Here is a 25,017-nt window from a genome sequence, read left to right on the forward strand (position 1 = left end):
TTATAGCTGAGAGGACAACTGATGTGCAAGGTAATGTCCATGTTTCCCTATGGCTCAAGTGGGCGATGTTACAGTTTAACAGTGTGCTGACCAGAAAGCTGTTATGGGGTAATGGCCATTTTCAAAATGGAGAACGGAGAATTCCCTTGATCACAGTGGACAATCAGGACACAGGACAGGAGAAAGAAATTGAGGAATAGACTACACGGGAGGCAAGTATGACTTGTGTATGTTTATTTTGACTTTTAATTTTCAGTTCAGGTTTTCTTTAAGAGGCATTTTACTGCCTAGCAACTATCAGTGGAAAAGAGGCCTAAAGCAATAAGACAATACTGTATGTACTCTGTACAGCGCTGCAGAAGATGTCGGAATGCTATAAATAATAATAGACTTACATTATATGCAATTTTGTATGTGTTTTCCGCTATGTGATGCCTGCTTAAAAAATACCTTGTTTGCAGAACACTTTATAAATATGATTCTGTGTGCATATGCCTACAATTGGTTATCTCGCTGTGTACCCTGCATGCCGGCATATAGAAGCAATGGGCTATATTCCACCATTTGTCCACTCTGTATGCACTGCAGTCTTCATGTGTTACATTATTAATGAATTAGCCATGTAAGAGAGCCTGCAGCATTTGCACTCTTCATTATCATGTTTTCAGACACAGTTCAGATTAGAGAAATCCTTCCAGTTATCAAGCTATGTGCGCACAGTTACCAGGCAGCAGTAAGCAGTTGTGAGAGTTTGAGAGACATTTCATTGCCTATCAACAGTCTGTGGAAAAGAGGCCTTACTCCATCATTGGTGGATACATTAAGATGCTAATAATGCCTAGCTTGCTGACGAGCTGCACTCAGGAAAATCATAGAGGTGTATGCAATAAACTGCAGTGAGGCTTCTTTTTCACAGGCAGTTGAACTGTGTGCTCAGTGAGCAGTTACCAGGCAGCAGTGAGCAGTTACTAGGCAGCAGCAAGCAGTTGTGAGAGTTTGAGAGGCATTTCACTGCCTGTCACCTGCCAGTGGAAAAGAGGTCTAGGCGTGCATAAAGTCTTACCACATGAGCAGGGCCGGCCCTAGACTTTTTGCCGCCTGAGGCAAATTTTGAAAAAATTATTGCTGCCGCCGCCCCCGTGGAGGAGGGGGGGGGGGCCGCCGCCGCCGCCGAGCTGGAGGGGTAGCGGGCAGGGCGGGGGTATTGGGCCTAGCGGCGGGGAGGGGGGTCGGAACCCCCCCTCCCTCGCCTGGGTCCCCCGTCCTCCGCTCCCCTCCAGCCTTAAATCCATCAGAAGCGCAACTCTTGTAAGAGGCAGTGGGCGGGGAAGACTCACCTCTTCCTCGCTCGATCCAGCGTGCACTCCACTGACGTCCCTTCCTGCAGCGCCGTCCATTTACAATACAGTGGGCGGCGTTGCAGGAAGTGACGTCAGTGGAGCGCACGCTGGATCGAGCGAGGAAGAGGTGAGTCTTCCCCGCCCACTGCCTCTTACGAGAGTTGCGCTTCTGATGGATTTAAGGCTGGAGGGGAGCGGAGGACGGGGGACCCAGGCGAGGGAGGGGGGGGTCCGACCCCCCTCCCCGCCGCTAGGCCCAATACCCCCGTCCTGCCCGCTACCCCTCCAGCTGGACGGCCGGCTCCTCGCACCCTCCGACGGGCGGATGCCGCCCCTAGAAATTTGCCGCCTGAGGCAAAAGTTTCACCCCGCCTCATGAGCGGGCCGGCCCTGCACATGAGGAGTAGAGCACAATGTGATGCATTACATGCAACGCTTTAGGCCTTTCTTTTACGGACTGCTGAGCTGTGTGTTCAGCAAGCAGTTACCAGGCAGCAGTGAGAAGTTACCAGGCAGCAGCGAGCAGTTACCAGGCAGCAGCAAGCAGTTGTGAGAGTTTGAGAGGCATTTCACTGTCTGTGGAAAAGAGGCCTATAGTTCGGCCATTCAGAGCCGTCTCTGCCAAGAATCCAGCGTGTGCCGCTGCCCTGGTGAGTCATTGGGCTGTATTCACAATCATTTTCCGCACGCGGAAATGCACTTGCGGTGAATTCCCGACTGAAATAAGACCATCTTGACATTCCCAAAATTTTACGCATGGTTATTTACCGCATGTGTAAAATTGTACACATTGTTTTCCCCACATGCGTAAAAAGTGTAGTAAAATTCCGCAAAACTCGATAATTCCTGCAAAAAATTTAAATTCACAAACAAAAAGGGGCGCCTTATTTCTGACTTAACCACTTTAACCCCCCAGTGCTAAATTTCTCCATCGCTCTGCGCACCGCTTCACCCCCAGGGATGGAGAAAGGCGCACTTGTTTATTTACTGGCTGGGAGTGGGTGGGGAACTCGCGCGCACACTCCAGCCAGCCAGCACAGCAGGCGACTGATTGGACGTTAGGAACAAGCGTTCCTAAATCCAATTAGACTCGCCAATTGCAAATAGAATGAAGACTGCTTCAAACAGAAGCAGTCTTCATTCATAACAACGTAAAGTAAACAAACGTGCAGCGCGCGATTACGCGACCCCGTGACCCGTGCGCGCGCACACACCCCCCCCCCCCCCCCGCTCTGCAGGCCAATGATTGGTTATGGGGACCCCAGTCCCCAATAACCAATCATATTACAGAAAAAAATGAATGGAAGCAGCGCTGCAAGGTAAAAATCGCGCTGGTGTTTCAGGGGAAAACCCCTATGTTGTGAAGTGGTTAACTACGGATTTTATATCACCTACTAGTACTTGGTAATATATTTTGCTTCCCATTGACTTAAATGGAGTCTGAAGCCTTGAACGCTGTGTTTGCTGGACTTTAATTTTTATTTTTTTACAAGTTTTTGTTATGCCACTTTTTTTACACATGGTTTCCACGCGTGTATCAAAAAAGGGCGCCTGGAAAAAAGGGCGCGGGGTATAGCCGAAATTTTAAGTTTTAATGCAAAACCATATTTTTCTTTTAAGGGGTTGTAAATGAAAAGTTAGTGCTAAATAGGTTAAATAAACGGAAATGAAATGGCAAAATACCGTCTATAACAACAAACGAATTCTGAAAAGAAACGTCAAATATGGTCTATAACAAAACGATATTTACACTTGTATTAAGCATAGCAATGCAATGGTAGGTTTTACAGATATTTTACTGTAATCATACCAAACTGTAGGCTCACACAGATCTCTCCCTATCCATATCCCTAACCCCTAGACACCTCTGTGTTTAAATATATATAATTTAATAAATTGTATATATTACATATATTGTGCTGTAACTATACCTAACCTTACTCTCACACAGAGCCCTCCCTGTACCTATCCCTAACCCCTAGACCCCCCTGGTGGTGCCTAACCCTAAGACCCCCCTGGTGGTGCCTAACCCTAAGACCCCCCTGGTGGTGCCTAACCCTAACCACCCCCCTGGTGGTGCCTAACCCTAACCACCCCCTGATTGCATATATTATACTGTAACTATACCTAACCCTCCCTGTACCTATCCCTAACCCCTAGACCCCCTGGTAATGCCTAAACCTAACCATCCCCACCGCACAAACACCCTAAACACATATAAACAATAATATATTTAATCCTTAAAATACTTCTCTACAAATAACATGAATAAAATAATTTATATATTTGTAATAGAATAAATAGCCTTAAAATCACGTATACATTAATATTATAAATAGAGAAAAGTATATATAAACATATACAATACAATAGATAGCCTTACAAGCATTAGAAATCTTAAAATAACAGTAACATTAAAAGCGATATTTTAGTAACTATAATCAACGCAGTATAAGTGTAAAAACAAAGTTAATACCAAAAGCGATGTATTTCTAAAACAATAATGTTGAAAACGGTATTTAAGCATTATACATATGAAAACGAATTTTTAAATGATCAAAGAAGTATAAACGAAAATTTAGTTATTATACTTTTGTAAGCGAAATTTTTTACTAAATAATAAGTAAAAACTGATATAAGCGAAATTTAAAAACGAAAAATAAGTATAACACAAAGTCAAAACGAACTTGTAAACGATATTTGTTATAAACCTTATTCTGTAAACGAAAACTTTTGTTACCACGATCCCTGTAACCGCTATTTCTCGGGCGCCCTTTTTCCCTCTTGGGCGCCGAATAGCCGATATTTTGCATTGCAATCTATGGCGGCGCCCTTTTTGTTCACTATCCCTGTGCGCCCTTTTTTACTAGCACCTGGTTTCCACATGTTTACTATGTAATTTCACATGTTTCACCAATTTTTTTTACGCATAGTTCCCAAATGCGGAAGACGTGTGTAAAATTTTTAGTGAATGTGGAAAAAAATGTGGAACTTATCACCGGCGGTAATACTGTATAGCGGTAAAAAAAAAAGTGTCAAGTGCATTATTCCCCTCCTTGCACCTCTTGCTGTAAGCGGCTTCCATTGTGCAACACATCATCATCATCATCATCATCACCACAAAGGAGGAAGTGGTCCCCTGAAAGGCTGGTCTTATTTTTATTATTTTATTTTTAAACTCACCCTCACCTGTGCTCTGGTGTAAGGCCTGTTTTCCAAGGACAGTCGAATTGTGTGCTCAGCTCAGCAAGCAGTTACCAGGCAGCAGTTTTCTGGCAGCAGCAAGCAGAGGTAAAAAAAAAAGACCTATTTTCCACGGGCAGTTGATAGGCAGTGAAATGCCTCTCAAACTCTCACAACTGCGGGCTTCTGCCTGGTAACTGCTCACTGCTGCATGGTAACTGCTTGATAAGCACACAGTTCAACTGTCCGTGGAAAAGAGGCCTTTGAGAGGCCTTTCACTGCTTATCAACTGTCCTTGGAAAAGATGCGTATTACTGCATTGTCAAACCACTATGAAGTGATGTAGAGGGAAAGGAAACCAGCTGATTATCTTCATGGTCCATGGGCTGAAACACATGTAGCATGCGTTTCTATGAGTTTTAATCACTCCCAACAAGTTGAAATGTACTGCACTGCAACTCACTGTGGTAGTGTGAATGTTAAAATGAAAGTCTATAGACATTTATGTTTAATGCACACTATCTGCAGTGCGTTAAAGGGAACCTAAACTTTGGCCTGGTGCACACCAAAACCCGCTTGCAGATCTGCAAAATGCCAGCAGATTTTGAAACGCTTTTTCTTATTTTTCTGTAGCGTTTCTGCTAGCATTTTGCGGTTTTGGGAAGCGGTTTTGGTGTAGTAGATTTCTGATATTGTTACAGTAAAGCTGTTACTGAACAGCTTCTGTAACAAAAACGCCTGCAAAACTGCTCTGAACTGCCGTTTTTCAGAGCGGTTTGCGTTTTTCCTATACTTAACATTGAGGCAGAAACGCATCCACAATCCAAAAAATGCCTCACCCCAGGAGTATGCGTTTCTGCAAAACGCCTCCCGCTCTGGTGTGAACCACCCCATTGAGATACATTGACCAAGCGGATCCGCAGCCGCAAGCGGCTGCAGAAACGCTGAAAAAGCCGCTCGGTGTGCACCAGCCCTGAGAGGGATATGGATGTCTCCTTTTAAACAATACCAGTTGCTTGGCAGTCCTGCGGATCTCTTTGGCTGCAGTAGTGGCTAAATCACACACCTGAAACATGCATGCAGCTAATCCAGTCTGACTTCAGTCAGAGCACCTGATCTGCATGCTTGTCGAGGGGCTGTGGCTAAAAGTATTATAGACACAGGATCAGCAGGAGAGTCAGGCAACTGGTTTTATTTTAAAAGGAAAAATCCATATCCTTCTCAGTTTAGGTTCCCTTTAAAGAGAACCCGAGGTGTGTTTGAAGAATGTGATCTGAATACAGAGGCTGGATCTGCCTATACAGCCCAGCCTGTGTTGGTATTCCAAACCCCCCTAATGTCCCCCTGCACTCTGAAATCAGACATAGATCACAGCAGCGCTGTGCGGCTGTGTTTACATCTGTAGTGTCAGTCTCGGCTGCTCCCCCGCCTCCTGCAGAGCTCCGGTCCCTGCCCCGCTCCCTTCCCTCTAATCAGCAGGGAGGGAAGTGATGCAGGCGGGGACCGGAGTTCTGCAAGAGGTGGGGAGCGCAGCAGACTGACACTATAGAGAAAAACACAGCTGCTGCGACACGCTGTGTGTCGACAGCAAGGCTGTGATTTAGTTCAGGGGGACCTTAGGGGGGTTTGGAATACCAACAGAGGCTGGGCTGTATAGGCAGATCCAGCCTCACTATGCAGATCACATTGTTCAAACCCAGCTCGGGTTCTCTTTAAAACTCACTACAACTCAGTGTCAATGAGTCCTAAGGCCTTGTTCACATTATAAATCGCTATCGCAAGCGCTGAGCGATTTATAGAGTGCTTTTCCCTCCGCTTTGAGCTTAGAAAAGCGATTTTACTGAGCGATTAAGATTTTCACTTCCTGACGTTAGTCAGGAACTGATCTCTGACCCAGAAATTAACAATGTATTTATTCTTAAAAGCGCTCGGGAAATCGTTATACAATGTGCTTTTTCAAGCACTTTGCAATTTCCCTATACCTTCCATTGAGCAAAAATACTCAGAAAATGGTACAGGCAGCGCGTTTGCAATTTTAATACAGTTGAAACTCTCACATGTGAACACTGTCATAGAAAATCATTACACAAGAGCTTTTAGGGCGATTTGCTAAATTGCCAGCACTTAAAAAAAAAAAATCAGCAAACACTGATAGTGTGAACAAGCCCTTAGGTCCTGAGCCCACTGATGTAGTTGTGTCCGCTTTTCAGTTCAACATCAATGTTACAGATGCTGAAAAGCGGACAGAATTCACACTGAATTGGTTGCTGCCAGTTATAACTGAATGAACAATTGATGTGCAGCCCATTATATAGGTTTCCCTATGGGTCACCATGGCCTCAATTCATAAAGCATTACCGCATGTGGTAATGCTGAAAACAGCAGACTTTACTAAGCACATAGCAATGTGTCAACTCATAAAGGCCGTTACCGCATGAAAAACTGAAATTACCGAGCAGTGAGGAAAATTACCGACTTGGCTGTAGTTACCTCCAACACATGTCAGCAAACGTCAATTCATAAAGCCTTCAACAAGCGGTAAGCTTAATTTTACCGACACCTCTGGTGAGGTATTAACAAGTTACTGACACCTCTGGTGAGGTGTTAACAATGCAAAGTGCAGAGGGCCCCCAAAGTCTGAGCAGGGAGCCGAAGTCTGTGCGAGTCATCTGTGCAGAGAGCCGCCGTCTGTGTGAGTCATCTGTGCAGGGAAAGTCTGTGGGAGTCATCTGTGCAGAGAGCCATCTGTGCAGGGAAAGTCTGTGTCAGTCATCTGTGCAGGGCAAAAGAGAGATATCGCCACACTGCTCTACCGCTCAATGGGCTGCGGTAATTTACCGACCTTCAAAGGCAGCTGGGAAAATCTTTATGAATTAGCACACAGACCAGGAAAATACCGGGTGCGGTATTTACCCTCACAGATTTTTTTTATCGCACTGCTTTTTATGAATCGAGGCCCATGTGTTTTAACTGAAAGCTTTTCACAATGCACTGTTATGGAACAACTGATCAGTTGAAACGCATCCGTTTTGCAGCGCTCAGTGTGTACAGGCCCTTAAAGAGACACTGAAGCGAAAAAAAAAATATGATATAATGAATTGGTTGTGTACTATGAATAATTACTAGAAGATTAGCAGCAAAGAAAATATTCTCATAGGCCTAGTGCACACCAGAGCGGTTCGGCTGCGTTTAGCGATCCGCTTGCGGCTGCGGATACGCTTGGGTAATGTATTTCAATGGGCTGGTGCACACCAGAGCGGGAGGCGTTTTGCAGAAACGCATACTCCCGGGCTGCTGCAGATTTTGGATTGCGGAGGCGTTTCTGCCTCCAATGTTAAGTATAGGAAAACCGCAAGCCGCTCTGAAAAACGGCACTTCAGAGCGGTTTTGCAGGCGTTTTTTGTTACAGTAGCTGTTCAGTAACAGCTTTACTGTAACAATACATGAAATCTACTACACCAAAAACGCTTCACAAAACCGCAAAATGCTAGCTGAAACGCTGCAGAAAAAGAAGAAAAAGCATTTCAAAATCTGCTAGCATTTTGCGGATCTGCTAGTGGTTTTTGGTGTGCACCAGGCCATACTTTTATTTTCAGGTATATAGTGTTTTTTCTAACATTGCATTATTCTATAATATGTGCAGATTACACAACACTCAGCATTCAAAATGATTCTTTCAGAGCAGTCTGTGAAGTAATGACCTCTCCTCTAGCAGAGAAAAAGTAAACAGTTCACTTACAGTTGAGATAATAAAAGTCAGATAACAGCCCTCTCCAGGACTAACTTAGTCGGAGAGCTTAATGGCTTGTTTGCATAGAGATAACAACTGGAGTTTCTCAACTCTTCCTGTACTGGAAACAATTAGACTAATGTATCTGATCTTAATGTTTTATTTCTTAGCTGTACTACACATACAAATCATAATATCATCATTTTTTTTCGCTTCAGTGTCTCTTTAAAGAGACTCTGTAACCTCAAAAACATCCCCTGGGGGGTACTCGCCTCGGGAGGGGGAAGCCTCCGGATCCTGAGGCTTTCCACGCCGTCCTCTGTCCCACGGGGGTCTCGCTGCAGCCCTCCGAACAGCCGGCGACAGACCCGACTGTCAGTTCAATATTTACCTTTGCTGGCTCCAGCGGGGGCGCTCTGGCTGCTTTCGGCTCCGAACTACACGAAAATACCAGATCTCAGTCGGGTCCGCGCTACTGCGCAGGCGCCAGAAACTTGCGCCTGCGCAGTAGGGCAGACCCGACAGCGATCGGGTATTTCCGTGTAGTTCGGAGCCGACAGCCGTCAGAGCGCCTGTGCAGGAGCCGGGAAGGTAAATATTGACGTCATCTTTCACAGAGGGCTGCAGCGAGACCCCTGAGGGACGGCATGGGAAGCCTCATTAGGATCCGGAGGCTTCCCCCACCCGAGGTGAGTACCCCCCAGGGGATCTTTTGACGTTACAGATCCTCTTTAAACTCTCAGCTGTGGCTGGTGGTAGGTTCTCTGACCTATGTCACTGCCTGTAGCTTATGCGCTGCACATCACGTTCCATCCCTTTCTTTAAATCCAGGAGGAAGTATTGGAGTGATGTGGAACTAGTAGAGCTTTCAATAAACATTCAATTTAAAGGGAACCTAAAGTAAGGTGGCGGGGGAGCAAGCAGACTGGAGGTAGATGGAGGAAATCCCAAGTATGTATAATGCTTTCTCTCCTCCCGTCTCAGGTTTTCTTTAAACTTACCTGGAGCTTCTACCAGCCTCCTGCAGCCTGGCGACTCAGCAAGTCGATGGCCACTGTGCAGCCCTGCATAATATTTTCACATACTGCGCATGCACAGAGCGGTTCCGTCAACAAGAGTGCGATCAGAAAACCCGTGCATCCAGAAGAGGGGCACTGCAGGTGCCAGGAACATCGCAGAGTGACGGTGCGGGCACAGGACGGCTGCAGGAGGCTGGGAGAAGCCCCAGGTAAGTTAAGGAAAACCCCAGACAGGAGGACAGTATTATACATATTTGGGGCTTCCTCCAGGCCGATTGCTCCCTCACCATCCATCTCCTGAATTGTCCATAGTTCACCCTGGAAAGTCGTCTGGATGCGTACTGCGCAGCCACGCACATTTCCCCATCACCGGGAGCGTGCGGCCGGGACTGTGCCAACTGGAGTGCTTTTCAGGGGAAATTGCAAACGATCCAGGAGGCAGAGGAAGATGGCGAGGGAGCAATCAGCATAAAGGGGGCAGGAGGAAGCCCAAGGCATGTAAACATTTTTCTCTCTCCCAGTAATCTAAAACCGGCTTTTTTAAAATGTACTTTAGGTTCTCTTTAAAGGGTCCTTCCGCACTACATTCATATGAACACTATCACATTGCAATGAGATGCAAGTATATTTTTAAGGGTTCCGTCGGAATAACACTGCATGCAGTGTGTCTTCCGGACAGTGTACACGTTTACAATGGCAGTGTGGCATAATTTCAATGTACTGTATACGTTGCATCACTCTATGCGACTTTAAAACAATTGCATTGCAATCCTATCACAAAGCAACGTGTATAGTATGAAAGAAGCACACAGGGCCCGTTTCCACTATCGCGAATCTTGCGTTTCCTGCATGCAGATTCGCACAGCCAATACAAGTAGATAGACCTGTTTCCACTTGTCAGTTTTCCTGAGCGTTTGTCTGAGCAGGATTTTTCTTCACGGCAGAGGCCTCAGAATTTGCCTGCGTGTGGAATGCATGCGAATCGCCACTAATGTATTTAATAGAGAAATCGCCTGCGGCTTTGGTATGCGAATTTTCATGCGAATTCGCATGGAAATCGATGGAAATGTACACCGGCACTGCCATGGTTAAATTCGCTTACAGCGTCATTCATGCGAATTCGCATACAAATTTTTACCCCGGCGATTCGCACCGCACAAGTGGAAACGGGCCCTAAAACTTTCAACTACACAGATAAATGACATTTTGTTTTTTTTAATTTAAAAGTTGCTAGTTCCTGGGATGTCAATTTTACAGAACAGATGTGAGGGAAATAAAAACCTACTTAACTGGGGCTTCCTCTAGCCCCTAGCAGCCTGTTTCCCCACCTCGCCAGGTAGCATCCTCTGCGCCTGTGCACGGCCAGGAGCATTCTGTGCAGAACGCTCCAGGCCACGTGAGCGGCACCGCCGCACGTCACGCAGAAGATGCTGACCGGGTGAGCCTGGGACACTGGAGCTGTGGTGAGGGACAGATCGGCTGCCAGGGACTGCTGGAAGCCCCAGATAAGATTTTTTTTTCCTTGGACCTGCATCCTTAGGCTAGGTTTCCACTTGTGCGTTTTGGGTCAAGATTTTTCTCTCAGAAAATTCGCATTGATTTTGCAACTAATGTTAGTGAATGGGGCCGTTTCCACTAAATGCAAGTTTTCGTTCGCGTGAAAAAAAAATCGGAGGGCCTGTATCATTTTTTCGGACTTTGCGTACAATGCTTTGTATAGGCAATGCAAATTTTCACGTTATTTGTCCAAAAATTCGCATTAGATCCGTGGTTACTTGAAGTTGTCAGCAGTCATGACTAAGCTGTTACTAGGCAGATTATATGTATTTAATGCAAATTTTCAGGTACGAAAATTCGCATAAAAACATGTACAAAGTTACATGCAAATTTTTCCCAATCAGAACAATCATACGATTTTTTTTGCAGGTGAAAATGTCACGCTAAAGTGGAAACAGTAGGGTATTGTACCGTGTTAGCCATCAGTAAAAGCAAGAAGTTTTAAATCAGGATGAAAAGTGGAAACGTTGCCTAAATAATTGCCAGTGAGGATTTCTTCACATTACAAATCGCCAGCGCTATCACAAGCGCTGAGCGATTTGGTTAGTGATTTTAACAGTGCTTTCCCTGCACTTTGTACTTAGAAAAGTGCTTTTGTGCAGCAATTATTATTTTATTTTTTTACACTTCTTGACATCAGTCAGGAAGTGAACTTTGACCCAGAAATTAATAAATACAATGCATTTATTCCAAAAAAGCGCTCGGGAAATCGCTATTCAAAGCGCTTTGCAATTTCCCTATATTTTCTATTGAACACAAACGCTAAGAGAATGGTATAGGAGCCGCAGTTGTGATTCAATAGAAAGTGGGGCACTCAAGTATGAACTCTCTCATAGGAAATCATTGCACAAGCGTTTTTAGAGCAATTTAAAAAATCGCCAGTGCTTAAAGAGACACTGAAGCGGAAAAAAATATGTGATATAATGAATTGGTTGTGTACTATGAATAATTACTAGAAGATTAGCAGCAAAGAAAATATTCTCATATTTTTATTTCCAGGTATATAGTGTTTTTTCTAACATTGCATCATTTTCTAATATGTGCAGATTACACAACACTCAGCATTCAAAATGATTCTTTCAGAGCAGTTTGTGAACTAATGACCTCTCCTCTGGCAGAGAAAAAGTAAATAGTTAACTAACAGTTGAGATAATAAAAGTCAGAAAACAGCCCTCTCCACGACTTTGAAAGTCGTAGAGTTTAATGGCTTTTTTTGTATAGAGATAACAACTGGAGTTTAACTCTTCCTGTACTAGAAACAATTAGACTGATGTATCTGATCTTAATGTTTTCTTTCTTAGCTGTACTACACATATAAATCATAATATAATAAAAACATTTTCGATTCAGTGTCTCTTTAAACAACAATGCTCATAGTGTGAACAAGCCCTTACTGACCCTGAATAAGGAAGCAACACTGGATCTTCACATCCTGCACCGCTCCATGCCTCAAGGTCAAAAGAGGGGACTAGTAGTTTGCAAGCTAAAAATATTTTGAAAAAGCCCAATTCAAATATAAAAAGGATTCCGTCACAAATCCGCATGTATAGGTGCATACACACACACACACACTACTACTACTACTACTACAGAGGACGGGTCCATCAGACCCTCTCACTGGGCGAGCGTTCTCCCGACAGTAGTGCGTGTGTACAGTCTGTCTGCAGACTGATAAGGCTGTTTCTGAACGATCCGCTGAGTGCATCGTTCAGAAACAGCCTTATCAGTCCGCCAGCAGCTTGTACACACGCACTACTGTCGGGAGAACGACCGCCCAGCGAGAGGGTCTTACGGACCCGTCGTTCTCTGTGGTAGTGCATGTGTACGCACCATATAATATAGTGAAGCATCAGCCATTTACTGTCCTTACAGCTTGACAAAGAGGAATACAATGAAAGCCTAAAGACTCACTGGTTGAAACAACTGTTTGTGATAATTTCAGCTGACTATGCCCTGCCAAGGGGCATGTACTGACCGATGGAGCTGGATGCAGACAGTGAATGCCTGTCCAGACACCAGTCAGCTGAAACTGCCACAAACTATAGTTCCAGCTATCAATATAACACAGAACACTACTAGGCAGGGAAACCATCTCTATTAGATCAATTTCATGATTTATATTCAGTTTGTTACAACTGCAAATTTGTGGCAGGATCTCTTTAAAGTGAACTCTTGCACAGGACACAAGGAAAATAGAGAGATGCACCCTGTGTGATTTCAGATAGAAGAGCCTGTCTAATTCACCCTCATCAAGTAATCACAAGTGTAATTTGATCTCTGCTGTCTCAACACAAATTTAGCAGTCCTCGGCAGACATAGCCAATGTGTAAACACAGGATGTTAACCCTTTGCTTCCATGAAAGCAGGAAGTAGAAATTGCTGATTGAGTGCAGTAGTTTTGTAAGCTGTAGTAAATGAATGTTTTTCTTTAAAGATCATTATGTTGTTGCATATTTTTTAGAGCAGAGAGGAAGTTCTGAGTTCAGGTCCGCTTTAATATCCACAGAGGTCTGTGGTGAGAACTTGTGCAGTAATTAATACAATCAAAACATCAGGCACTAGTATGGTTTTCACGAACCAGCAGGAAACCTCATAGATCGATTCTGCTAACGTGATTGGATGGACAGCACCCTCTCCAACCCTCAGGTATTAGATAGGTTGTAGTAATAATACGACCACACTATTCAGCCAATTACAACACTTCTAGTTGTAGAGGGTGCTGCGTTTGGAGAACTGTTCCCTATGAGGTTTCCTCCTGGGCTGTAAACCATACTAGCTCCAATTTTCCAAACTTTTCCCCAACAATTTAAATAAAAGAGACGCACAAGAGTACAAAAAACAACTGGACACCGACAGATATGGTTTCATTCACTTTTCCGCATACTTTATTTGTTACAAACATACATTTTTTTTATTTTAAATATATAGGTTGTAAAACTCAATTTGCAAAATTCTCTTATTGTAGGGAGTGCTGACAAGCATGAGTTCTGAGCCTTATGCTTCAGGTGAATTGCTTATACATATATATTTTTTTGTACTTTTACCATAATTAAAATCTCCGCTTTGTAAAGCTAGTGGTAAATCCAGAAAACATGTTCAGCCAGTAGCACTGGCTCCTTGATCAGGGAATTGCAATAGGGACAGAACCATCTCAGCTGCCTCCTGGAGCGGAGGTCTCACCCACAATAGATTTTACAATAACAAAGGCCTCATAACCAGAGTTATTGCCAAACCTATGCGGGCTGCCCTGAGGGGAGGCGAGGAAAGGCTGAGAATGAAGCTGTGGTCAGCAAGGTGAATAGGAGGGACTGAGAAGCAACTATTGGCTGGATAATCTCAAGGGGTAGACCGAAGGATAGATTCCACTTGTAGTTACTAATTCATACAGCCGGAAAAGCTGTTCTACTAGTTAAAGTGCTTTTAACAGAAACAAAAAATATACTTTTCTTTTCAATATAGTTTTTTTTATAAGTCAGCTAAATGTATTTGAAGAGTATGTCGATTAAATGCCTAAAGCAGAAATGTTCTCTAGAAACTATAACGTAGCTCTGAGATCTATGTGCTCAAACTGCGGTAGCGCACCTTGGATACAAGGCTGAACTCTGCATGTGCAGACAAGCACATGTCTTCTCTTGGTTTGAGCCAGTACAACGGCCATCAGTATTAAACTGTGCTTTCCTCTTAACCACCTAATGTGCCTGCTACTTCTCTAGAAAAAAAATATATATATGTGCCCAAAAGCGGGCAAAATAAAGTTTTGTAGTGCAGTTGAAAAAATGTCTCACACCATTTTTTAGAATAACTATCGTTATATTTTATCTGCGGCCATTTCAGTCTTCAGAAATATATACTCAAAGGGTATAAACTCTATAACACGAGCTGTGATGCACAATAGCCATAAAGGCATCAGACAAGCTTTTATAAGTCTGACTATAAACGCTGCATGTCAGGACTGCTGCACTCTAAATTGCCAACACTGATGGTGTTAACAAGATATAGGACGGGCAAACAAGGTTCCTATAATAGAACATTATACTGAGATCAGAGACTGTGGCTACACCTCCCATACCCTGGAGGGAGCACTTAAAATGTCACCCTGTCCTAATGGGGGCTTTTGCGGCTGACCTTGGCTGTTATGCTGTTCCTATGGCTAGAATACATTCTGAGTCATTTACCAGGAATAAATATACAAGGGTCAACAAGAGTGCATTCTAGTTCCACGTGAACAATTCATAGCAACGCGGTTTGGGCGCAGCTTCAATAGATACAACTAGAATAGCATGTGTTCCAATAGAGTTCTCAGAAAACAGCCGATACCATCACCGGCTAAAATGACTGCGTACGCACAGAAATTCACTCAGATGTGGAATTCCAGGCAATGCCGACATCAGCTATTTGCAGAGATCACCATAGCAACACATGCTATTTGGGTTCGTTTATCGTCAAAGAAGAACCCAGGCAGCATAGCTAATGATTTTACAAGGTTCTAGCCAGATCAGCATTAATGCCAGAAAACTAAGCTTTGGTAGGGTACACAATAGCCTTTTTTCTCTCGTAATAAGTGGTCTTTAAGGACTGTATAGAAGAAGCCTACCAATTCCTTAGGATATTAGATTTAATTGAACTGACAGGTTAGATCTTGATTTGGCCAAATAAGGCAGCCAACACCACATGGGTGACCAGCACACTTACATTGGTTCGATCTTATGCCTTAAAGTCAAGTCTGTAGTGTTTCCCTTTAATTGACAGGCCATGATCGCAATCAGGCTCATTTCTGCCAAGGCATTCAAACTGCATCTCTAAAATGTGACCACAGCCTTCAAAGCAGCACAACAAAGATGGCAATTGTGGGGGCCGGTCGTAACACAGATCTTTGGATTTTAAAAGTTCCAGCGGTCCTGTTCAACATTGTTATATAACAGCAACTTTGTTTACACTACATTGCAAACCACCACTCAAGTTAAACAGGATCTCTGGTAGCAAAGAGGTCAACGTGCATGTTCGATTCTCAGAATCAGTAGTGCATACATGAACTGAATATCTGAACCCAATACAACTCATTCTACAGCTGTGCAAGACTGAAATGTAGATTCCATTTTATCCCTCTAGTTGCACATTGCATCTTACTTGTCTTTAAGTCCACTTCATTCTCTAAACTCTGCAGTACCATCATTGCTCACATGGGAAGATGGCCCTCTGACTGTGCGCTATAGGACACCACGCATTTTATATATAGCCATTCGATCTGATTAATGCAGTGTTAAAGAGAGAGTCTGAAGCCAATTTAAATACTTGTTTTACCTGTTATTTATGTTAAGGAATATGAGCAGTGTTAAATTGCTGCATTCCCTTGGCAGAATGAGGGCTTTATAGCCCCCAAATCCCCAGGGCAAAAATCAGGGAGTGCTTCCTTGTAGAAGCAGAGATTTGCGCTGTAGCTCTGCCTCTACTGGAGTCAATTTCCGCCTCTCCCCGCCCCTCTCAATCTTTCACTGAGAGGGGCGGGGAGAGGCAGAGATTCTCACAGAGATTGACTCCAGCAGAGGCAGAGCTACAGCACAAGGCTCTGCGTCCCCGGGCAGCAAAATCCACAACCTGGAAAGTCGTGGAATTTTGCCCCGGGATTTGGGGGGTATAAAGCCCTCGTTCTGCCACAGGTTTAGCACTGCTCGTATTGCTAACAGGTAAAAACATTTAAATTGGCTTCAGGCTCTCTTTAAAGCTGGCAAAATAGTGTAGAAAGCTGTAGGTCAGGGTTTCTTCTAAAGCCAAGTGTACATATTTAACACTGTTTCGTAAGGAAAGACTGTTTATAATGGCTCAGCAACGGATTTAAAGTTGGCCAACTGGAGTTTGGATAGATCGTGTTCATGGAGAACTTCAGTTTGGATACATTTGGAAAGTTCAAGTTTAAAATAATGTTATCACCCTATTCCCAGCATTATCTGCAGCTGGATGTACAATACCAGACAGGCAATAGTCATGACAGTCAACGCACTGCTTCAGAGCAAGAGAGAAACCAAGAATAGGAGAGGTCAGGTGAACACATCCTTAGAACACATTCAGATTACCAACAACCCCTATATAGCTATATACAGATATATTTTAAGAGGCTATACAACATTTACAGGTAAGGGTTTGCTAGTTTTATACAGGCATTTAGTACTATGGACAAGCTGCATATGACAGTGTAAAAAGTCTCGAGAAAAAATAACCCTAGACTATGGCAAGGAAATTTCTTTAGTGAATCAAGGTCAACAAATGTGACCTTTACACAACAACTTCGGTTTTCTAGAGACGCTTCTTTGTGAGCTGTTTGCACAAAGCTTAGCATGGAAATGTTAATATTTCAGAGCTGCATGAATTAAGCCCCCTTCCGACAGGTCTACAGGTATTATTGAGGTACTAATACAGTACCCTGTGTCAGCAACACCACAGTTTCCTCTCTCTCACACGCAACAGGCTGGCATAGTCACATGGCCACTAGTTCTAGGATCCATTTACATTCAGCTTCTGGTCACTGTGTTGGTGTGTGTGTGGGTATTTTGCCTAGAAAATAATTACTGCTCCCACAGTTCAGCTTCAAAAGAAATGGTGGAAAATGACTTTGCCCCTACACTAGCCATTCTGGTACTGCTTTTATATTTCAGTTTCAACTTACAGCAAACATTTGAACCAAGTCTATGGACAACAGAAATCACTACTTTTTCTAGACTAGTTCATATAAAGGCATGTGGGCAACCGGCAAAGCCACCCGCACACCATCACGCGCTATAGAATTCTACAGCTCTAGGTAGAGGTCATAACACCTTAATTATGCAGGTTCCTCTGTGAAACTATACATTGCTGAATAGGGGATGGTACTGCTCGTCATACATAATAGCTTATATATTGTACGGTGAACCACTGAAGTCAGAGGCTTGAGCCACAGTGAGTAGGAAGAGGCAGGCCTGGGTAACATTTTACAACCTCCCCAGTAAGAGGTTAAGAGAATGCACAGGACTATCGGCAACTTGAGGAGCTTGTGTCATTTACCATCCCGCCTGTCTTTGTGTTACTCCAGGTGCAAACAGATCAATAGAACTTTGGAGCAAGACATGCTGCCTCTTGCATTTTCTGTGCGATTGACAAAAAAAAAATTAATCTTTCTATATTTTTTTTTTACACGTTTAAAACAAACCCTGCACGGGCTGAGATTTGCTGTTCTAGCTGTGGATGAAGCATATAGTTCTGCCACAAGTAACAGGAAAGGGAGAAAAAAATCCACACAAGATCGATACAGCAGGACACAATCGATACAGCTGCCTTGCAGGTACAAAAATACAGTACAATATACTGATGTGATTAAAACATCAAGAAATACTATTGCTCCCATACAGTTAAAACAAAAAAAAAACTGCAACAATTGTATGACGAGGTCAAATGCTGGGCTAAAACTTAAAACGGGTGGTTGGAATTAAAAAGCAGCAGCAAATGTTACCCTTAGGATTAAGCTTTCAATCTACTTCCTGCAACGCAACGCTCTGCATAGGCTGTACATTTTGCGGCAGGGTTTACTCAGATAACAGTAACATTCTCCTTTTGTTGCTAGCTAGGCCGTGAGTTACACTTTTGGAGTTCCAGAAGCCTTTGCAGCACTGAAAGGATCAAACCATTAGGTAAGACGATGAAATAAATACACTAGAATAGATAACCCAGTTACATGAAGTGGCGTGAAAATATAAAAAGGCAGCTCACGTGAATAAATTAAGTTACCTCTACGTATCAAATACTGGAAGCTGCTAACCAGCTCCGCGTTTCCAGGAGCCTGCGCAATGGCGTGGTTTCACTGTGACCACATTGCAGAGGCTTTGGAAACTGCCATGCCAATAACTGCACACCAACATTACTACTAGGAGGGAAGTTTATGATAATCTCAATTAAAAACTACATACACGCACAAAAGGAAAAAAAAATATGTTATAAATTTCATTTGAACTCTTTAAAGACAGAGACGAGTGTGTAAAGGAATTCATCTCTGTCCTCAAAAGGTTCTTTCTTTTTTGTCAAAATGTATAGGCAAGGGAGCAATCCAGTATAGTTAAAATTCAGGTTAAAAGTACAGGCTGATAGCCAGTTACAGGAGCCCCCAGCTGGCATTAGGGGGGAAAAAAAGAGACCATCTTGTAGGCAGGAAGTTCATTCGCTGGAATTCCTAATTAGAGTTACGCCTGGATGGGAACAGGCTACACGCTCTTGTCCCCGCTGCTTGTAATGCTGTGGACTCGTCACCACCTGGACAGTTTTGTTCCAGCAATCTGCTGAAAACATAGTGGAGGCACCATCACCCTCCGAGGTACTGAGAATTGAATGCAGGTCTTTTATAATAAAAAGCCTGGAAAGAGAAGAATCATGGACCTGAGGTTATCTTATTTGATGTCCATTTTGCATGAACTAATTTTTCTTTTTTTTTGTCTTTTTCACTTCCTTTGACGGAAGGGTTTAATTGGATATTTCACAGACTTCAGGTTGTATGGTTTTCTTGTAAATCTGAGTTAATAGTCCCAATTCTGAAGATCTTGTATTTATCTTGCACTGTTAATGCTGGTATTAAAAGAAAGGTGACTATGGCAGTCAGAAATAATCCATGATTGGTGGGATCTGAGTTCAGTCCTGGTAGGAATGGTAGCTGGTCCTGTCAACAGATATTCTGCTACTTAAAAGCAATTTTGAAGAATCCAACAAGCTTTCCTTGTGCTTTGGGAAGTGATGGCCAACTGAAGCATTTGCAGAGCATGTTGGGAACAGAACTGCTGGTCTTTTCTCCTTGAGGGGCGCGTCACTGTAAGCCCCATAAGAACAGATGCAATTTGAAGTGATGGATGAGAGAGGCAAGGAAGAAAGGGGCAAGAGCTGTTGGTTCCCACCTCCCCTTCCTTCTCATTGAGCCTTTACCCCCCCTCTATCTTAGTTTTATAGGTAGACGTGCTGCTAGTGAAACCACGTTAAGGAAATGTTATTGTGAGTTGTATATATTACCGGTACACTTCTATGGTAGGTGAGGCTTGTACTTATGTCTAAAACCTGCTCATGCTGGCTTCTGAACCCCGCCCACCCTCTAATCCTACCAATAAGAATGACAGACAGGAATTGGGGTTTGCCAAAATGGCATGTGGTACATTATCTAGCACCAATATACAGGTCTCTCTTATTCAGAGCACATATTCTATAACCCATTGGTGGGGGAAGGTCAGGTTCCCAGGTATCACTCAACAATTCCACATGCTGGACTGTATGCCTTGTTAAGTATGTAAGAAATTATCTACAGGCATCACCATCGAAAGATTAACTAGCAGGAGTTAGGATTCTGTAGCAAGATAATCGGTCATGTGGCACCAACACTGCACTAGGTGCATAGGCCAACTCCACACACTGTTAAGTTTGGAGAAGACCTGGTATTTACTAAGGTGTTCATTTAGTGGTGGGGAAATTAGCCCAGACCAAGTTGACTAAGAACATACAGGAACCAGACATTCAACTGCAAGCACAAATCATGAAATGTTCCCACACAATTCATGCTGAAACATTTCAGAATTTGAAAGCAGAAGACAAAGTAAGAATAACTCCTGGCTTCCCGACAGTTTACCTATGGTTCCTAACTGTACTGAATTTTGTCCTATATTGAGCGTGAGACTCTCCTGAATCCTGCTGACCCCCATGAAGTCCCTGACACCCCAGCTGTGCTACTGCAAGTCTGGTTAGGACAGCCAGTTGCTCCCTAGCTGCAAAAGAACTGGAAGCCGATGTAGGCATGTTCCCTTCAGAGGCTATGATTGGTTGTTCTCTTACAACTGGAGAGAAACAGGTGGTCCAGATAAAGTATTACGAGTGTAGACAGCCTATGTCTCACCAAATGTGGAACTACAAATCCCAGGAATGCGCACTATGCATTTTGCTTCAGGTCTGACCAATCAAATCAGTTTCACCCATAGACTGACCAAGGGCTGTCTTAACAGAATATCTTTCTATAAAACCACATCCAGCTTAATATACATTTTGTGTATATGGTTAATCATGAAGCAAAATATGTAGGGCTGGTCTAATGCCTAGTACACACCATACAATTTTCTGTTAGATTACTTTCTGTAAAGTACTGGTTGAGACTGGTCATTATTTCTGGTGCCTTGTCTTCTGGTTATCTCCTGTTAAGTAGAACAATGCCTATTTGCTTGGCAAATAGATGGTAAAGCCCAATCTACACGATAAGATTCTTTGTACGATTCGATTAAATCCGACATGTCCGATCGGGATTCGATTCAATGCAAGTTGATTAGCCATTGTTTTCCAATTGCAAATCGAATCCCAATCGGACATGTCGGATGTAATCGAATCGTACAAAGAATTGTATCGTGTAGATTGGGCTTTAGATGTTGGAAATTATCTGGCAGATAAATCTAACAGAAAATTGTATGGTGTGTAACTAGTATAAAGCAATCTTCTGTAACCTGATGCCCAGTACTGTAGTTCAAAAAGAACTAAAAATCCCCCAGAAAGGAGCACAAGCCACATTTTGTCTCTAGGCTGGTACTGCAGTCCATATCTGGCAAGTAAAGATGCAATCTAATATTTTATATTTATTTGACTTGTCAGTTTTTTCAAATACCAGTCAAAAAGCAAACAGCTAAAACCATGCACAAAGCTAATCAGATTTAGGTGCTAATAACTAACGGCTTGATTAATCAGACTCCTTTTCCACTCGAAACGCAATTCCATACGCAATGGTGCTGCAATAGTTTTCCATACGTTTGCACAGCTGTCAGGTACAAGTGCAAATGTACAAAAAACGTGCAGGCTGGCGAGTGCGATTCAGAGGAAAAAAAAACCACCAAAACAGATGAAATTTTTGGATTGGATGGTGCCCAGTGGAAAAGTCGTTTTAATTATCCAGTTCTGAATCTGATCGGTCCTGTGCAAAGTTCAGGCCCCACCAATTCAATTTCCTATAGATAAGGAAAAAAAACAAGTTTAATTAGATTGCATCTATACTGGAGAGACTATGGGCCATATGGAGTCACAGGAGCTACAGTACAGACCATATAAGAGACAGGAGATGCAAGATGGCTCTGGGTATAAGCTCAGCAGCTGAAAGTGTGAATTACCTTTACAGATACCAGCAGCACCTCAGCCACAACTGGAAGCAGCATGTGGGATTTGTAGCCCCCCCTCCCCCGTGTGAAGCCCCCCAGGCTGCCGGTGTGTGTATGTGTGACCTCCCTTCCCCCCCCTCTCCCGATTTCTCCTCTGCCTCCTCCGTTCAGTCGTCGTCCACATCTTCAGTCTCGGAGTCTTCTCCTCCCCCTCCGGGCCGCTCTCCTCCGGGTCCCCGGCGCTCGTACAGCTTGTCTCGCTGCCTCTCCTGGATCTCCTTCATCTCCTCGGCGTAGCGGCAGAAGGCGCCGCCGAACTTGCCCCAGGCCTTGAGCGGCACGGTGATGGAGTTGCGGTAGCTGGGCTTCACCTCGCTCACCCGCAGGAACACGCCATACTTGTTACAGCCCACATCGAAGAAGAAGCGCTTGGAGTCCACCGTGATGGACGTGCCCTCGGGCAGCTCCCCGTACAGGCCGCCGGCCCCTCCTCCTCCCCCGCCGCCGGAGCCGCCCGGCCCCAGCTCGTCCTCCTCTCCGCCGTAGTCATCGATCAGCTTGGCCAGCGCGTCGCGGAACTCGATGAGGCCCTGGGCGGGCAGCGCGATGGTCTGTCCGCTCTGCAGGCCGGCTCCTCCGCCGGCACCTCCGCTGAAGCCCGGGCCGCGGTTGATGGTCTGGCGGATGCGCAGGAAGCGGCCGCGCTGGTTCTCCTTCAGGTCCAGGTAATACTTGCGGTTCTCCCGCACCAGGAACTCGCTCTTCAGGGCCCGCCGGGGGGCTCCGCCCATGCCGTCCTCCCCTGCGGACTGGGCGATCTGCTCGGGGCTGCTGGGGCCCAGCTGCGCGTAGTGCTCGATGAAGTCGCCCAGGTAGTCGCGGAACTCGGCGGCCACCGCCATGGAGAGGGTGAGGCGGCTCTTGGAGCCCCCGGCGCCCACCTCGGCGATCTTGATGAAGCGGCCCTTGGCGTTCTGCTTGACGTCCAGGTAGAAGCGCTTGTTTTGGATGTCCAGCCGCTTGGAGGCGAGCTCCTGCGTCTCCTGATCCCGGGACATATGCTGCTGGAAGCTGCCGGGGCCACCGCTGCTGCCCCCTCTCTCGCTGCCGCTATCCCCGTCCGCCATCTTCTCTTCCTCCTCCTCACTCACAGCAGCCACCGCCTGCACTGTCTCCTCTCGGCTTCCGTCCGTCCCGGGGCTCCCTCCGCCTTCTCCCCGCAGGCTGCCCGCCTTTCAGTCACCCGCTCTCTGCCGCTCCTCACCCTCCTCCGCTCTGCTCGCCCCTCTTCTTCCCTCTCCTTCTCCCTCACTCTGCCTCAGCCCAGCTTCTCCTCCTCTTCCTGCGTGCGTGCTGCGCAATCCGAGCCTGACGCCGCGGCCGCCATCTTACGTAAGGGCGAGCAGGTGGCGTAATGCGGCGTTTCTATACAGCGCTGCGGAATGTAGGGAGATGAGCAAAAGGATTCGGAAATTTAAGAAGAGAAAACCCTGAACGAAAGCCGTTTAGAACCGTATCTGTGCACAAAGCTAATGACTGATCGAAGACCCATCTAGGCGCATTTCACAAGATGGAGGGGTAAAGCAGTGGTACTTTCCTCCACCAGCAACATTGGCATTTGTGAAAACTCCGCTACATACAGTTTTTTAGAAGAAAAAAAAAACATGCTTTGTGAAAAATTAGTTTTTGACCACAGATGAGGCTGTAATAGGACAGGGAGCTTGGGCAAGGTTGGTCTGGTAATGGCAATAAACATTTGGGAGCTGCCACAGCAGCACATTTAATTATCGGTAAGGAGGAGAAATGTGGACGCCCCTCCTGATATTAATTGGGCACTCAAATTTCACCTCCTCACCGATAGTTCAATGGGCCCCTATGGCAGTGTCCGGTAATTATTATTATTATTTTTTTCATTTTTAGGCAAGGAGGACGGTTGAGGTTAGCCCCGGGGAGTTGAGGGGGGGGGGGAGGGGGGGGTTGTGGTAGCACTGACGGTTGAGGTTAGTCATGGTGTGGGGTGGGTTAAACCGTGGGCATTTTTTTCTGTAGTAGTAAGGACGGTTTAGGTTGGGTAGGAAGGTTAAGGTTAGCTGTGGGAGGGTTAAGGTTAGCCATGGGGGTGGTTAAGGTTAGCCATGGGGGTAGTTAAGGTTGGGCATCAGTAGTGGGAGGGTTCAGTGCGAAAACAGGCTTAGGTTTAGCTAAGTAAAATATGGGTATTTAATCCCGATATTTTACTAATGTGTTTTCTCTCTCTCTATATATGTACTATAATATTATAGTAGATAGTTGGTAAATGTACTATTGGTAAATCTACCATTTATAGTAGAATATTGGTAAATTTACGTGCTTAAAGTAAACCTGAGACGGCGGATAAAATACGTTTTATACATACCTGGGGTAGAGGATCTAGGCAGCAGAGGATGGCAAGGGACGGATCAGAGGCAGCCCCAGGTATGTATAAAACTTCTTTTATCCGCCGTCTCAGGTACACTTTAAGTAAGGTACGTACTTACTTAAAGAAAACCTGTACTGAAAATTAAAAGTCAAAATAACCATACACAAGTCATACTTACCTGCTGTGTAGTCTACTCCTCAATCTCTTTCTCCTCTACTGTGTCCTGTTTGTCCACTGTGATCAATGGAATTCTCAGTCCTCCATTTTGAAAATGGCCATTATTCCATAACAGCTTCCTGGTCAGAACACAGTTAAACTGTAACATCGCCCACTTGAGCCATAGGGAAATATAGACACATCAGTTCTCCTCTCAGCTGTAACTGACAGCAACTGATATATAACTGACAGCAACTGATATATTTCAGTTCTGACAAAATGTTGTCAGAACTGGAAGGGATCACTGTAAGAAGAAAATGGTGAGCTTCTGAGAGGAACTGATGGCAAGGTAACTATGTAATGTTCATTTGAAGTTACCTCATATGTTTATTTTAAATAATTTTACTCAGTACAGGTTCTCTTTAAGTAGAGGGAAGCCTGTGGATAGTTCAGAGGCTTCTCCATTCATCTTGTGACCCACCATTCCTTCGCAGGGTCCCTTTAGGCT

General features: G+C 44.6%; 1 protein-coding gene across 1 annotated transcript; it reads right to left on the reverse strand.

The window, feature by feature from the left end:
* Positions 1-13,686: 13,686 nt before the first annotated feature.
* PURB (purine rich element binding protein B) lies at positions 13,687-23,292 on the reverse strand. Its single transcript, XM_068274878.1, has one exon. It carries the CDS (start codon positions 23,080-23,082, stop codon positions 22,123-22,125), a length of 960 nt encoding a protein of 319 aa, XP_068130979.1. The 5' UTR covers positions 23,083-23,292; the 3' UTR covers positions 13,687-22,122.
* Between the last annotated feature and the right edge of the window lie 1,725 nt (positions 23,293-25,017).

The sequence above is a fragment of the Hyperolius riggenbachi genome, chromosome 3 (genome assembly GCF_040937935.1).
Source record: "Hyperolius riggenbachi isolate aHypRig1 chromosome 3, aHypRig1.pri, whole genome shotgun sequence".
Lineage (NCBI taxonomy): Eukaryota > Metazoa > Chordata > Amphibia > Anura > Hyperoliidae > Hyperolius > Hyperolius riggenbachi.

Excerpts from the sequence above, each read along its gene's own strand:
- PURB (XM_068274878.1), bottom strand. The coding sequence starts at position 23,082 with ATGGCGGACGGGGATAGCGGCAGCGAGAGAGGGGGCAGCAGCGGTGGC.